Source organism: Ursus maritimus, unplaced genomic scaffold (assembly GCF_017311325.1).
Source record: "Ursus maritimus isolate PB19 unplaced genomic scaffold, ASM1731132v1 scaffold_14, whole genome shotgun sequence".
NCBI classification, from domain to species: domain Eukaryota; kingdom Metazoa; phylum Chordata; class Mammalia; order Carnivora; family Ursidae; genus Ursus; species Ursus maritimus.
In genome coordinates, this window is record NW_024423786.1 from 40,242,416 (window position 1) to 40,259,020 (window position 16,605).

General features: G+C 56.5%; 1 protein-coding gene across 9 annotated transcripts in view; it reads left to right on the forward strand.

Moving 5' to 3' along the window:
- The window catches only part of PFKFB4 (6-phosphofructo-2-kinase/fructose-2,6-biphosphatase 4), a 34,536-nt gene extending 26,087 nt beyond the window's left edge, over window positions 1-8,449 (forward strand). For 7 of the 9 annotated variants that reach the window (XM_040628860.1, XM_040628863.1, XM_008703821.2 and 4 more), the window contains 4 exons: window positions 880-1,009; window positions 1,115-1,177; window positions 2,083-2,147; window positions 4,116-8,449. In XM_040628860.1, coding sequence (XP_040484794.1) covers window positions 880-1,009; window positions 1,115-1,177; window positions 2,083-2,147; window positions 4,116-4,175 — 318 coding nt within the window. In that variant the 3' untranslated portion in view covers window positions 4,176-8,449. Of the gene's footprint in view, window positions 1-879; window positions 1,010-1,114; window positions 1,178-2,048; window positions 2,148-4,115 lie in introns of those variants that run through there. The other 2 variants (XM_008703819.2, XM_008703820.2) reach the window with 2 other exon arrangements.
- Window positions 8,450-16,605: the final 8,156 nt, after the last annotated feature.

Below are 16,605 nucleotides of genomic sequence, written 5' to 3' on the forward strand. Positions count from 1 at the left end.
AGTCAGGTTTAAAAACTAACCCAGATAACAGTGAAAGGAAGCAAAGCAGTTGCCTGTTCAGACTTGAGAATACAGCGGGGGAAATTGGTAGGGGAATTATAGTTAGCGAAAGAACTGATCTCAGATTCCCCTGGAACTACAGTCAGCGTGCGGAGGGCACCTCCGGCCCCAGCGTGAGGCGTGTGTTTTGCAGGCCCACTCATTGTGTGCCAAGAGGGCTTGGTCTCCGGTGGGGAAGTCTCTATACCCCAGGGCCGATGCGTTGGTCCAAGGGCTCCTCATCAGCTACCTCATGGCACCCAGGGGAGGCACGGGGCAGGCCGACCGTGAGCATCGTTGTTCCTGGGCCCTCAGTCATGCCGATGGGTCATGCTCCAGGAAGTTTGGGGGATCTTTGCTCCTCCTAGCCCCACGGTTCTTCCTGTGCGTTCCGTCTGCTGGGGGGCTGGAAGGACGCGGTGTCTCTCCTCCCAGTCCTCAGCTGCCAGTGTGTGAATTCCAGCAGCGGAGGGTTCCGCCAGGGGCCGTGTGGGTGGGCATGGAGATGGCCCCTCAGGATGGCAACCTGAGGCCCAGCGCTGCCCTATAGTCCTCCCGGGACCTGGCCCTAGAGGATGCGAGCTCTTTCTCAGGCTGCCAATTCTTCTCCCCTCCCAGCTTCCCTCTCAAGCTGGGCAGCTCGCTGTCCCACAAAGGCAAGCCCTAGCCCGGAGCTGCCCTCCCCCTGTGCCCCCGGGGTTCCAGGCTGGAGGATTCCCAGCCACAACCTCCTAGAATGGTGAGGGTCCCGGGAGCGAGAAGGTAGCCTGCTACCCAGAATGTCTCTGTCACTACCCCCGGAGCAAGGGCCTAAGGGACCCTTCCCGCCTGTCCTTGCAGTCCTACGAGGACCTGGTACAGCGACTCGAGCCTGTCATCATGGAGCTGGAGAGGCAAGAGAATGTGCTGGTCATCTGTCACCAGGCCGTGATGCGCTGCCTCCTGGCCTACTTCCTTGATAAGGCGGCAGGTGCGGGCCGGCCCCGGGGAGGTGGGATGTGTGGATGTGAGGGAGACGGAGGGACTGTCACGCGGGCATCCCTCGCGTGCCAGCCATGCCCATCTGTGTCCACAGAGCAGCTGCCCTACCTCAAGTGTCCGCTGCACACCGTCCTGAAGCTGACCCCTGTGGCTTACGGTAAGGAAGCTTCTTGCACGCTCACCTGGTTGCCGGACGCTGGCTTTCCACGGGGCTCCACGATTTTTCTGCAGATCCCTTGAAAATCCCATCAGGGGCTCATTTCTCCTCTGCCCACCCCACTGCCTTTCCCAATTTCCTTTTTTTTTTTTTTTTTGGTTTCAATTTTTGTGGCCACACATGCTTTTCCAGTGATCCTTAACCATCACTCACCTGCATGAGGGGCTTTTCTGGTTTTTCCGAAATCCCCACAAAGCCCCGTGGCCCCTCAGGACCTGGGCCTTGAAATATTCAGGGTATTTTGAGCGCAGTCATTTGAGTCCCACCTCTGCCCACTGTGCCCGCAGAGCCCTCAGGCCCCCTCCTAAGCTCCTGGGTCTCAGCTCCTCACCTTCAGCACAGGCTACGAGGCACCCCTCGGGTGGTCGTGTCCCTGGGAGAATGACCAGAAAGCCCAGTGACAGCTGATGTCATGCCCCTGTGTGCTCATCGCCTTGTCCCCATCGCACGGAGCCCCTTCCCTGGTGTAGATTGGGCCTTGTGTTTATGGCGTGCTTGGGGTGTGAGTGGTTCAGGGGCCCTGAAGGCTCAAGGGATGATTCCATGCTGAGCTCGGGCCTGCTGCTGCTTGGACTGCTCTCCGCCCCGGCAGTGACGGCTCGTGTCCTCAGTGAAGCCCTCCTGGGCTTCTCACCAAGGCTGCGTGGCGGCACATGGTAAACACAGGCCTGACGGGGCGCCTCGTCCTTCCTCACGTGCGCACCAAAGCTGCCTAAGGTGGGAGGACCCAGATGAGGCTGTGAATGGCTGCCCTGTGCTATGATACCCCAGGCCTCCACCTGAAAGAAGCTTCTACCCTCTATGCCTCCAGGACGGGAAACGGATTTACATCTTCCCTTTGGCAGGTTGTAAAGTGGAATCCATATTCCTGAATGTGATGGCTGTGAACACGCACCGGGACAGGCCTCAGGTATTAGCGGGGTTACTGCTGGGGTGCCGAGCCCATCCTGGGAGATCCAGATAGAGCATCTTCCAGGCCCAGGGCCAGTTGGGGTGCCTGCCAGAGAGAGCCTGAGTTCTGTGCCAAACCTGCTGTCTTGTTATCAGGGCGAGGTCATGGCTCTGGGCTAGGCCTTCCCGAGGGTGCTGCCCTGGGAGTGGGGAGGCCCCCGGAGCTGGGCCACCAGGGTAGGAAGTGCCTGAGCCTGGGTATGGTGGCTTCCCAGCAGCCCTACCATAGAGGTCTAAGCCAGGGGGGAGGGGGTCCCAGTTGGGAAAGAAGCAAGAGGCTTACAAGGGGGTGGGTGGGAAATCTTCCATGATCCCCTATAAGTTCAGGCCTCGTGAGCATCTTTTCCAACTTGAGCACCTTTAAAATTAAAATGGTATGTGCTTTGTTGGGGAAAGGGCCATGCAGGTGCAGAGAGCGTGTTGGGGCTGGACAGAGATGGTCCTGCAGAGAGCAGTTCACCACCCTGTGTCCCCCCAGTGCCTTGTTTAGACAGAAGCCCCTCAAAGTACTGCCCGGAGCTCCTTTCTGTGTCCATGGGAAGTCTCTCTGCCACACTGGGTACCTCTTCCACTGAGGCCAAGGGCTGCACCAGCCCTTCTGGACCCCATTTCCAGAGTCTGCTGTGCCAGGAAGGCTCCTGGGGTCTCAGTTGTGCCTGCTGCCACCTGTAAGGAGGCATGGTGGGCTCTGGGTCCCTGTCAAAGGTGCACGCCTTGGGCTGCTCACCGGCAGGCCCTTGGCCTTGGTCCCCACTGGCGGAGACGTGTGGATGTTCTTAAGGCTGCTGCCTCTTCACTGGGACCATCCACCATGCAGGCCTCTTCCCTGTTTGTCCCGAGACTCTGCTCCAGGCCCCGTCTGGCCCCCGTAGGTCACTAGGGAAGGCATGTCCTAACAGGCACCCTTTGTGCTGAGGACAGTCCAGAAGACACTGGGCCCCAGCATTGACAGGGTGATGGTAAGAGAAGCTCCTGGACCCGGCAGGCACTGGGGGCTGATCCCCGCATCACAGGGCAGGAGCCAGTATGGCCATGGGGTAGCTGGCAGCCCCCTTGCCCACCTCTGAGTGCTGGCTCCCATTGCAGTGGCTGGTTCAGTGAAGCCAGAGGTGGGCCCCTGGGGGCTGTGTCTTCTTCCCTGTGGGTCCAGGTACATCCCATTGCACGGGGCTACAGCCCCAGGTGACCTGCTTCAGCACGAGATGGTTGAGAGGGCCCACAGTCAAGAAGATGGGCCACCAGGATCGGGGGGCTCATAGGACCGTCTCGTGGAGCTGAGGAAGGTGTCAGGGCCCCTATCCTTCAGGCGTGAGCTCAGCAGGCCATGGAAGGAGCTGGGCTTTGTGGCTTGGCGAAAGCTGTCTGCAGCTGAGGGCTTTGGGAGGTCCAGGATGCCATGTGCCCCAGCTCTGAGAGGACAGAGCAGGCCGCAGACAAGGAGGGGTCCACAGGCTGCTGGGGCTCCTCTGACACCTGCCCACCAACACTTAGACAAGGAGGTGGGCACCCCCAGGAGCGGGGTCCCCTTGCCTGCCCCCGCTGGTGAGGATTTGAGCCCCCAGCCAGCTGTTCCCTCCCAGTTGACTCAGGCCTGAGGCAGGAGGTGGGATGGGCTCTTTCTGGTGCTGCCTGCCCCGTGAGCAAGGAGTAAGCAGGACCCAGGCACCTTCCTCCACTGCCTTTGAACCCTTGTGTTCGTCCACTGACCACGTGTGGTGGGGCTCTTGGGCCCTTGCTCTTAGGGAAATGCGGGGGTTGGAGTCCCACCGCCTTGGCTCCTGGGGGTGGGGTGGGTGGGAATATGTGAACCCAGAGGGCTACAGTGATGAGGAAAGGAAACAGCAGGACAGTGGGTGTCCATCTGTTCTCGCCACAGAGCGAGTGTTCTGTGGTTTGTGTGTGTGTGTGTGTGTGTGTTGTTTTGCAGAATGTAGACATCTCGAGGCCCCCGGAGGAAGCCCTTGTCACGGTCCCTGCTCACCAGTGACCATGTCTCATCCACTGTGACCACCAGGCAGGTATTGAGCTCTGCAGATGAGGTCCCTTTTACAGGCCTCATGGCGCATGTGACGATTTCTCTCCTGGAACATCCCAGAGCCCGGGGCAACAGCCCCCCTGCTTCCTTGCGAACGGTGACAGGGTTAAACGTGGTGCCCGACCTGCTGCTATAACGCATTTGGCCAGACTGCGACCGCCCAGGGCTGGTGAGAGGTGTTCTCGCAACCCGGTCCTTCCGTTGCAGCTCTGAGGTGCTGTCCCCCTGGTCCGTTGGCTCTGTGAAGTGAGAGGCCCTAAACATGTGAACAGAAAGCCCGGCTGTGAGGGTCCCACTACGGCCGAGCTGTCTGAGGCGGACCCGGCGACCCCAGCAGTGACTCTGTTGTCTTCTCTCTGTGGGACCCTGAGCTCTGCTGCCTTGGGTGAGAGGGAATGCCCTTCCCGTCCTGCCCTGCCAGGAACCGGGGAGCCGCCGGGGCGGACACCCCCGCCGGCTCGGCCCTCGAGTTGGAGCTTCAGCAGACGCACGCAGGGAGCACGGCTGTTGTGGTCACCCCTTCTCGATCGCGCATACACTGGAACATTTGGGGGAGCTGGTGGCCAAGGCCAGCCCTGCCCAACGGCTGTCACAGTGATAGCACGTAAAGACATGGGGGGACATGGCATGGGTGGTCGTGTGAGCTCCCTTCCCAGTGCACACCCAGGTGCTCGAGGGAGAGGCTGTCATCCCTCCTCACCCTCCCGGCCATGCTCCCCAGGCTACCTCTCCCCCGTTGCCGCCTGCGTCCACATAGGAGCAGACCCTGGTGGCAGAGAAATGCATTTGCTGTGAACCATTCAGAGAAAACGCCTGCCCTGGCGCTCATTGACCTCCGCCTGTGAGACTGAACAGGGCAAAGGCGGGAAATCCGAGGCAGCCTGGGAGGATTTCCCCAGCATGGCGCAGCTTCGGCTTCTGTCACGCGCCCCTGTGTTCTTTTGGGCCCAGAGAGGAGGGCTGGGCAGTAGGTTCTGGCTCCATTTCGTAGCTGGGCAGGAGGCCTGGCCAGCAAGTCGAGAGGCTGGGCGAGGAGGTATCTGGGTCTGTAGTCTGACGCCCTGCTGTCCACAAGTGGGTCCTGGTTCAGGATCCCGAGCCCACCTTGTACCTGGAACCTTCCCTGGCAGAACAGCCCACCTTTCCCAGCCTCCCAGGGCTTTGGAGCCTGTAGGTGCCACCTGCCCCTGTGGGGAGTGCGTGCCCCTGTCCCACCTGGTGGTCTCTCAGCCTCGTGTGCAGCAGTGGCCGTGGACAGACCAGGTAGAGGACTGGGGGAGGAGCTTCTGGACTTACCTCCTGCCAGAGCCCTTAGCCCTGGACTCGGGACCAGAGGACCATGCCACTGCCTTTGGGACATGGGGACCACAGCCCTTGTTTCTGTGTCCCCCAGAGTTTTGGTGACTGGGTCACTTGGACACACTTACTTGTTGGCCATAGTGGGTTTCTTTGGTTGGCGGCATGGACGTGTGGATGTCCCCACCTCTCCGGGACCTCAGGCTGACTGAGGCAAGACCCGCGAGGCCTTTTCTCTGTGCCCAGAGGGCAGTCAGGAGCTGCTAGACGCAGAGTGTTACAAGGACTGGGCCAGGGCAGACATAGCATGGGTGGGGGCAGCTCCTCTCCGCCTCTGCCCAGGCTGGTGTCTGCATGGACAACAGCCCGCTGGGTTGGCTGCCGGGTTTTATCCATGATGGTCGATGTGCTTGTGTTGAAGACATTTTCCCATTCTCCCTGGAATGGGTGTTGGTGGATCTCAGCCACATGTCACACTGTGTCCAGCATTCTTTGCAATAAATACTTTTTTTAAAAAAATTGGGGCGGCTGGCTGGCTCAGTCTGTAGAGCATGTGACTCTTGATCTCGGGGTTGTGAGTTCAAGCCCCATGCTGGGCCTAGAGCTTACTAAAAAAAATAAATAAATAAATAAAAAATAAGAATCTAAGGTCGTATCTGGTGGCCATCTCTCCATTTCGGAGGTATCTCTAGCTGGTTCCGCAGACTCCCACGTTGTGTTCTCCTAGGTCTGTGTTGGGATCTTTGGTCCCGCTCCCACTTCCATGCCTACCCATCTCTGGAGAGGAAACAGTCTTCCCCTGGAGTGAGTCCTGGGCCTGGTGCCCATGGGCAGGGACAGGGCTGAGTTTTCTCGGGCCATCCTAGGGTTCTGGGCCCTCACCCCTGAGCAGGAAGCAGATGTGTGAAGGGGCATCTGAGGTGAGCTGGAGGACCATTAAGGGGAAATTATGAGTCCCAGATGTTGGCACCCTTGGGGAGGGAGGGAACCAGGGGCTGGGTCGAGGATGGAGGGGTGACACAAGGCTGTGAGTGGGAGTGTGTTGGCTGGTTCTGTCCTGTTTTCTTTGTCACTGACCTTTGGGTTGGGGGAGATGGTGGCAGGGGGCAGGGTTTTCCCTTTCCCGTGCCCCAGAACTTCACTGGACTTTGCATACCTCCTGCCCTGGGGCTGGGCTGTTGGAGAGCAGGTTGCAGGGCTGCTCCTTGGTGGACACGATGGGGCTGGACATGGCTGGGTGCCCATCTGCACCTCTCCCAGTGTGTGGGGGTGGAGGTAGCTGTGGCTGGGCTGCTTCTGGGGAGTTCGGTGTTGCCAATAACTATGGCTCTGCCTTACCCAGCTGTGTCATGATGGGTGACAGAAATCCCTGGGCTTCATCCCCGAGTTCAGCGGGATTTCCGCTGTGATGGTCTTCCTGGTGGGTGAGATTAGGGGACAGCTTGATGGTCCTCACCCTGTCTCTGGGTACTGAGTTCCTAGGTGGACACCTGACATGCTGACATGAGAGGCCTCAGCACTTATTAATAGCAAAGCAACAGCAGAAGGAATAAGATTTAACACTCTGAGAATTTTTCTTCAGGTCCCATCTTCTACCACAACCTAGAAAGAGGGATTATATATTGTCATGTTGAAAAATTGTGTAGCATTTTGGGTTGCTAGGAAACAATGACCATCATTGGATGTTAGGTCAGAGGATATTTGGATAGAAAGAAATGCTGTCGCAAAGACATAGGCTTTAGCAGGGGCTCTGGGCTGGCTCAGTCAGTGGGGCATGAGACTCTTGATCTCGGGGTTGTGAGTTCGGGCCCCGTGTTGGGTATACTGATCACTTAAAAATAAAATCTTAAAAAAATATAGGTTCCAGCAACATTTGAATTATGTTTGTAATATCATTATATACTATATATTAATAAATTAAAATACAATGATCACCTGCAAAGGGGAGTGTTGGCACGTTTGGCTTAGACCAATCATGTGTGGGGCTGGGCATATTGTTGTTTGAACAAAACTGTTTTACTGAAAGTGAAAAATGGAGGGGGTGCCTGGGTGACTCAGTCCGTTGGGCATCTGACTCTTGATTTCGGCTCCGGTCATGATCTCAGAGTCCTGGGATTGAGCTCTGTGTCAAGGGGCTCCGAGCTCAGCGGGGAGTCTGCTTGGGGTTCTCTCCCTCTGCCCCTCCCCCAGCTTGTGCGAGGGTGCTCTCTTTCTCTCAAATAAATAAATCTTAAAAAAAAAAAAAAAGAATCCCTGACATGGGGAACAGCGACTGTGGTGCTTGTTGAGGTCGAATTGTGTCCCCCCCAACAAAAAAAAATTTCATACATTCAAGACCTAACCCTAATACCTCACCATGTGACCTTATTTAGAAATAGAATCTTGGAGGGTGTCTGGCTCAGGTCGTGATCACGGGGTCATGAGATCCAGCCCCACCTGGGGTTCCACACTTGGCACTGACTCTGCAATTCTCACTCCCTCTGCCTCTCCCACTCGTGCTCTCTCTCTCTCTCTCAAATAAATAAAATAAATCTTAAAAAGAAATAGCAGCTTTGCAAACGTACTGAGTTGAGGTGAGGTCGTCCTGCCGTAGGGCGGGCCCCTAATCCCGAACTCCCCAGTGCCTTCAGAGAGAGCGCGGCCCTGCCGACCCCTCAGCTCCACAGCCACGTGACAAGAACTTTCTGTCGTGTAAGCCACTGGGTGTGTGGTGCTTTGTTACACAGCCCTGAGCAGACAAACTTTTCAAAGACGTTCCCCTCTGCCAGGAACTTCTGAACGGTGGGGAAGGGAGTATCTCCGGGTGAGTTGTCTGAGAAACTCGGTCCAACATTTGTTTTCCAAGAACGAGCGAATCTTCCCGAGGCTTTGGAGTCTTCCCTCTACATTATACCCGGGAGCTTTTGGCATCTTGATTTTATTTAGTGAGACTCGGCTTTCTTTCCGGCCAACCAAACAGACACACAGAACGACCCCTAGCAGCTCAAGCCCGCACACGGGATCCAAAATTTCCGGCAAGTGCACCTGTATTGATAAATTCAGCACAATCTAAACTTGGGTTCTTATCTCCTTGGTCCAGGACCTGGATCTTTCCTCACACATGCTCTCCACATTGTGACCAAGGTAAAGTAACAAAGTCTTACAATTCCTTTGATACATAAGCCTTCCCCTCTGGGTTTGACTTTGTGATAAGACCTCCAGACATGCTGGAATCCAACTTTTTATTTATTTGTTTTATTTTAAAGTAATCTCTACACCCAATGTGGGGCTCGAACCCACAATCCTGAGATCAGGAGTCACATGGTGCTCCACTGACTGAACCCGTCAGGTGTCCTGCTGGAATCCATCTTTAGTTTAAGGCACTGGGGGTGTTAAGGAGTTTGGGAAGAGGGGCAGAAGAGTCGGCTTCCCCTGGCAAACCAACTCCCTCACAGGGCCTCAGGGGAGGAGGCCTTGCTTCCGTGAGCAGGAGGGTGCAGAGGGGCTGGTGTTGGTAGTAATCTGATTCCTCTGCGCTCTTCCACATACATCCCGTGAAATTTGTTAACGCATTAAGTGCCTCCCGTGGGCTAAGCTGTGGGGACAGAGTAGTAAGCCTGACAGACAAACCCTTGCTGTCACAGAGCCGACACTCCCGTGGTGGTAGACACAGTAAAGATCACAGAGAGACTCGCCTCACAGGGCGCTGGGACAGAGGGGGTGTAAGAAGGCCTGGAAGGTGACCAAAGGCCCGGATGAAGCCGTGAAGCATCCTACAGCCAGTGCAAGACCCCGAGGGCAGGCTGTGCCAGGTAAGTTCCAGGAACATAGGGGAGCTGGGATGGTTGCAGAAGCAGGAGTGAGGAGGAGGAAGACCAGGTCAGAGGTCAGGGGGTGCAGGCAATATGGGGCCTTGGAAATGGGAGGCTACTTTGAGCCAAGCGACTTGATCTCATGAACATTTTTTTTTTTAAGATTTTATTTATTTATTCGACAGAGACAGCCAGCGAGAGAGGGAACACAAGCAGGGGGAGTGGGAGAGGAAGAAGCAGGCTCATAGCGGAGGAGCCTGATGTGGGGCTCGATCCCACAACGCCGGGATCACGCCCCGAGCCGAAGGCAGGCGCCCAACCGCTGTGCCACCCAGGCGCCCCTGATCTCATGAACATTTTTAAAGGGTCCCTCTGGCTGCTGCTGACTCCAGAATAGACTTCAGTGGGGCAGAGTGAGGCCAGGAGACCTGTCCAGAGGCCACTGTGACAATCTGGGCGAGAGACCTTGATGCTGGTGTTGGGGCTGCTGAGTAGTCGGATTTTGCCTAAATTGGGGTGTAAATCACACCAAGATTGGCTGCTGGTTTGGATGAAGGCATATGAGACACACGCCATGCCCAAGGGTGGGTTCGCCACTGTGGACATGTGAAGGTCCGCAGGGGGCAGCAGGTGCTGAGGGTCCAAAGTCCAGTTGAAGGCGCATTCAGATTAAATGCCAGGGATATCCAAGGGGAGGCGTTAACGGGCAGTGGCATCTTGGCATCTGGAGGTGAGGCCTGGGCCGGAAATAAGAAATGGCATCATAGTGCGTACACCCTGGACGTGCGCTCAAGGGAAAGGTCAAAAGGGAAGAAATGCCCTGAGGACGGAGCCCTGGGGACCCCACATCATGAGCTTGACATGAAGAGCCAGAAGAGGGGTGTGGGAAGGAGCAGTGTGGGGAGCGTGAGCGGAGTGGGGAGTGGCCCTCTGTGTCTGACGACAGCAGCGGGTCAAGGAAGGTGGGAATTGCCACTGGATGTGGGCTTGCGGGGTGTTTCCCGTGTCTAATCAGTGACGTCCCGAGCAGTGCCTAGCTCATAAAAGATTGAGGGAGCCTGTGAATTCAATCAGTATTTCACCTGGAAGCCTCAGAATCAGCCTGTGGGTTTGATGATTGTACCTCAGCCCCACGGCTGCAGGAGATAGGAGACTCCTTTGCAAAGCAGAGAAAGCTTTGTTCGTACCTTGACATGCAGCAGCTAAGAATCTGACCCTATTGTTCTCTCTTTAAGCTGCTTGGAGCTTTTGGAAGCAGCCACTTGGCACCCGGTGCATTTCTCAGGCCCTTCACGCTGTTGTAGGGGGAAGCCCTTGGCCTCCCCAAGCCCCATCCTCAATGGCTTTCCCACGTGAGGGGCCACCTGTGGTGTCTTGTTTTCTGACGCCACTTCAGGACGCTAAATTCAGTGGGGTTAAATTCTCTGATTCTCCCACACCAACTGGGTGTCCAACAATTGAATTCAATTTGGACACCAGCTCCTGAGTGAGTGCAGACCCTATAGGTTAAGGGCTTATGCCCACAAGACTGACCCTACTTCAGGTGCTAGACACAAGTCCCAAGAGGGCCACCCATAACTTCTGACCAGGTGACAATACATTAGGTATGAGCCCCCTCCTCAAATTCAATAACTTGCGGGAATGACTCACAGGACTCAAGGAAACACGTTCCTTACATTTAACCAGTTTATTAACAAGGATACAATTCAGGAACAGCCAACAGAAGAGATGCGTAGGGCGAGGCATTGGGGGAGGGAAAGGGTGGCATGGAACTTTCAGGATACCCAGGGGTCCTGCCTTCCCAGCTCTCAAAGCTCCCTGAACGCACTATGAAAAGGGTTTTATGGAGGTTTCATTACAGAAACACCATTGATCAAATCATTGGCCTTTGTAAGTTTAAGGACAGGTGTAGGAGAAGTGGGGTACTGGGAGACTTTACCTTCAAAATCCCGAGAAACCAAGTTACATAGATCATAAAATTATTGGATTAGAATTTTAAAAAATAATGTTTTGGCTTTAAAACTTTATTTTTGGAAGGAAAGAAAATTTGATATCGCTGGTGTTGATCATAAAAAAAAAATCACTGGCCTTTGTTTGATAGAAGTGAAATCTCCACCCCCACCTCCCCAGTTGGGGCTGAAAATTCCTACTCTCTATTCATGGCTTGGTCTTTCTGGTGACCTGCCCCCCCCATCTAGGGGGTATGCCTTTCCCTGCCGGGACTCTTCTCATTAGCATCCAAAAGACAGTACATGCCAAGTGTTTTAGAAGTTCTGGTGCCAGGAAGCAGAGACAAAGAGCATCTATTTTGTATTAAAGGACACCCCCAGTGGTGGCTTCAGCCTGCCCGGTTAACTAGAGCCCTTTCCCTTTGTCCTAGCTGGATTTCCACTGCCTTTCGCTCCCACCAGACGAATGTCCAGTCCGGACACCTCCTTGCCGTCCCTGGGGACAATTCCTCTATCAGTTGCAGGAAACCAGTTATGCCCAACTTAGAAGGAGAATTTATGAAAAGGAACTTGTGTCGCTCCCAGAGCCACCAAGGGGTCTAGAGGACAAGACACGGAGCCACACAGTTTGTCTCCAGCCCAGATCACAGTTCTGCGTCGGCCCAGACGCTGCAGGCTGCTGCCCAGCTGCCACGGCCCCCACGAAGTAGGCTCTGTGCGGTCCTCCTGCTGGTCACCAGCCCCTGAGTGAACTCCAGGGACGGTACATTTGATTGGTTGGACCTGGATAAAGGCCCTTGCCCCGGGGCAAAGGACGCAGAGCGAGTGAATATCTGGCATTTCTGCTTTCCGAGGCGGAAGAAAGGGGCCCAGGTGCTGGGTGAAAGGAATGGCGGGGGACCTCTATTTTAGCTTCGGGGATTAACGCAAATTAACTGAGTAAAACGTGAAGATCTAATTGGCTTTATTAAACACTTCATGAATTGGCAACGTTCCACCTTGCAAGGGGAGGGGAGCTCCGAGAAGTGGGGCAAGTTGGAGGCTTTCCATAGAAGGATGGTAGAAGCAAGAAAGTTGTTAGCAAAAGAAAAGGATTGTTCCCGGCCCGGCTGGCCTCTTTCTAGGGGCGAAGCAAGTTGTCTTATCATGCAGATGACCTCATCTTTCTTTGAGGGGTGGGAGAGGAGCAGGTGGCCGACTTCTTGGCCGCTGATCAAGAATTCCCGACTGACCGGTTAAGACCACATTTCTGGGGGAGGTTGAAACCACAATTAGATTGGGGATCAAGCCCTGGTTTGGGAACTGGGTCTGAGGGACACCTTTTGGGGCCTGTGGTTTTCTTTTTAACAGCACTCACCGCTCCTGGCCCTGAGGCTCAGTCCCGGGCGGATGGGCCGCCTCCTTGCCATGCCACCCACACCCTGTCAGGACTGGGCCGCCTGGGCATCTCTGGGTATTGCTCTGGGCTGCCGGCCCCACGTGGAATTCCCATCACAGCATTCTCGTCAAGCTGGGTGTTTGAGAAGAGCTCAATACGAGGGCTGTAGATAGGTTCGAGGGGCAGCCTAGGTTGGGGCAGCACCAGGGGGCTAACATCAGGAGGAGCTCTTTCCCGGGTATCTGGGTGGCTCAGTCGGTTTAATGTCTGCCTTTGGCTCAGGTCGTGATGGGGGGGTAGGGGGCTGGGATGCAGCCCTGCGTCGGGCTCCCTGCTCGTCAGAGAGCCTGCTTCTCCTTCTCCCTCTGCACCCCCACCCCCACCCCGGGCTCGTGTGTGTGCTCTCTCTCTCTCACGCCTTAGCTCCAGACTGGCTCCCACACATCCATTTCAGTACCAGTAATCTGTCCACCAGAGGGATCTCTCAAGTCATTCACTCCTGTGGCCTTCTAGATAAAGTCTCAGTATCTCAGCCTTTGGCCCTGAAAGGAACCTAGGAGAGGGGAGTGGCTATAGGGTGGGGTGTGTCGACTGCAGGCAGGAGTTTGGGGAAGGAGTAGGGGAGGACAGCCCCACCTGCGAATTCTCCTCCCCGACTCTGACCTCGCACCTTTGCCTTCTATCCGCCAAGCCCAACAAGAAGCCCAGGGAGAGGGAGCCTCAGGACGGGGTAGGGTGGAGGGTGGACCTGGAAGGAAAAGTCAAGACAAGCTGCTGCCACAGGCCCCTGTTTTGGGCAGCATAGAGGACTGGGCGTACTGAGGCAGCCCATCCCGTAGGGGACTGATTTCTGGGCTGATACTCAGGGGAAAGGGGTCAGTGGGCTGAAGGGGATCCTGTCTTTCCTTTTTCAATTATCTGTCACCTACTATGTGCATGGCCCTTGTGCTGGATATAGAAGACAGACACTACCCCAGCCTCATTGAACCCCCAGAGTAGCAGAAGACACCCACATGACCCAGGGTTTGGTGTTGGGCTGGGGGAGTCACAAGGGCTGTGGGAACATAGAGGGGAGCTCTAACTCAGACTTGACATCTTGGGAGGCTTCCTGGAGGAGGTGGTGTTTTAAACTTCGGCCTAAAAGGTGAGCCAGAGAGGGTGAGGGGGGTGTGTGTGGTGGCTGCAGAGCCAGGAAGCGTGAGGAGCCCCATTTTTTGCTGGTACTGAAATTGGAACTTTACCTTAAGAGCCATGGGAAGCCCTTGCAGGGTTTGGGGGGGTGGTGGCTACTGATTTGTTCCTTAGGAAGATCAAGACTGGAAGCATGGAGAGAAGTGGTGAGACCAGAGCTGGGTCAGTGGTGAGTAAAAGAATGTCCTGGAGGTGAGAGTGGCAGCGTGGGGGGAGTGTGCACAGGTGGAACTGGGGATACAGGCCCAGAAGCTCTTGGGAGGTGGTATTCTGGGAGTCCTCAGGGCCTGGACTGTGGTGAATGAACAGGGAATCTCAGAGGCCAAGCCCGCTGGAAGAGAGGCGAGGGCAGGGGACACTGTGAGCACACTGGGGAGGGGGCAAGAGGAGTGGTCCGGGACACCAGCAGGGAGTGCAAGGTAGAAATGCAGAGGGAGAGAGTGAGGACAAAGGGGAGGACCCTGTGGCGCCAGGCCTGGGACAGAGGAACAGCAGGAGGGGGGAAGGGGGTGCCCTGAAATGAGGTGTGAGCCATTTCAGGTAGAGGAGATGGGAAAGGGGCAGAATTTAAGGTAGGGTGTGCTTCTAAGCAGGGAAGGGCACTGGCTGGAATGAAGAGCGGGTGGGGGAGGCCTGAGGAGACAGGCTGTCAGAGGGGTGGGTCTGAGCGCCAAGCCCCGGCCCCTCCATCCCATACCTGAGGCCTGGCCTTTTTTGGCTGAGCTAGTCCAGCTGGTCTGGGTCCTTATACCATGTGTCCTGCCTGTAGGACCCTCAATCTTGTTGAGACCCCCACATTTAGCACAGGGAATTTGGTTTCTGTCTCAGAGGGGCTGATTTCCCCAGGGGGCTTGTGGAAGTGATCATTTCCCTGCTTCACAGACTTGGTGTCCTCCTTCCCAGCCCGGGCACATCCCTTTCGGCTGCGTGGCTGTGATTCCCCAGCCACGGGCTGTTCCCAGCCTCCAGCCCCTCCTGTCTGTGCACAGCTCTGGGTGGGCTAGGGACCCCCCCCACCGTACTCCCCCATGAAGGTTTCCCACGTTTGTCTGTGAGGTGTGGAAAAATGAGAGGGCATGAGGACTCCCATCCTGAAAAGGTCAGGGAGGACGAGGCCAGGGGAGAGGCCCCTAGAGGAAATGGGGTGGGGGTGTCAGAGCAGAGAGGCCAAAGACAGGTGACAGGACGTAAGAAAGGACGACTGTTAGGAGCTTTGCTTGGGGGAGGGACTGGGTTATGAAGAGAGACCAAGCTTGTGGGAGGCAGAAGGCTGGGCACCCAGGGTGTGGAACGAGGGCTCAGAGGCTGGCTGGACAGGTGCATGTGGAGGGGAGCGTGTGGTGGCTGTTGTCCGTGGGGAAGGGGGACCTGGGCTGTGTCCAACCTCAGACTGCATTGCTGACGGGGCAGAGGCGGCAGGGCAGGGCGAGGCTGAGCCGTGTCAGGGAGGGCTCCTCATTCTGCCCAGGGGACAGCCATGCCTCTGCCTCGTTCGTGGAGTCCTGGGCCCTTCGCGCCCAGGGGGTGGCTGAGCTGTCTCCTCCCTCTTGGCACACCCCAGCCTGGGGAACCGCACTCAGGACCTCCCGGTTGTCCTCTGGGGTCTGTTTGTCCCAGCGATGCCCCGTCCTCAGGTGAGAAACATGTGGCAGCGCACAGGGTGCACGCGCTGGCTCGGTGCCTAGTGAGAGCCACATTTCATGTTTTCGGCCTTGAGAACCATGTACTGGACGTGCCAGGTGCGGGGTGGGCGGCAGGTCAGAAACCCCGGGTACAAAAAGGCTGGCCATAGACGGAACACCTGTGTCCTCCCCAAATTCAGATGTCGAAATTCCAACCCCAAGGTAATGGTATTTGGAGGTGGGGCCTTTGGGAGGTGATTAGATCTTGAGGGTGGAGCCCTCATGAATGGAGCTTAGTGTCTTATAGGAGAGGCCCCAGAGAGTCCCTTGGTCCTTCTGCCGAGTGAAAATACAGGGAAAAGACGTTCATCTGGGAACCCGGAAATGCTCCTCAGACACAGGCTCTGCTGGCAACTTGATCCTGGACTTCCCAGCTGGCCGAACTTTGTTTATAAGCCCCCGAGTCCATGATGTTTTGTTTCAGCAGCTGGAATAGTCTCCGCTCCTTCTACATTTCCCGGGCTCTGCCCAGACCTCTGCCCCACGGTGAATGGCAGGGCCGCGGTTAGCCCCTGCCCCTCTCAAGGAGTCCTGTGTGAGTGAGCATACGGTCTGGAACAGACACGAATGTGGGCCAGCCAGACTCTCCTGAGCCAGGAGGTGGGCTAGTGTGCCTGGGAGCTGCCGGTTCCCACCCTCAGAGCAGGCCGTGTGAACCAGGCTTGCCCTCAGAGGGGGGGGATGAGCCTGCCTGGGCTCGGGGGCAGGATGACTGCAGGGATGGAGCTGTCGACCCAGTGGACGAGGGGATGGAGCCTCCTCCGAGATTCCGGATTAGGCTTGTAGAAGGGACTGGCATTTATTGAGTGCCTACTGTGTGCCCAGGTCTGCTCTGGGCACTGTTCCCACCACCTCCCCTGGTCCCCGGCTCCGGATGGGTCCGGAGTGAGGATCCGCCGGGCACAAGAGGGCCCCCCTGCCGCGAGGAGGGCTGGTGTCCCGCCTCCAAGTGTTAGGACGCAGATTCCCCAGGAGGCCCCCTCCGGGCCAAGGACTGGGAACTGGGATGCGGGGGGAGGGGAGGAGCGGAAAGTATCCGATGCGCAGAAGGCAACGTCGGGGGTCGCCAGGCGCCGCCCGCGTCCAGAAGGCGCT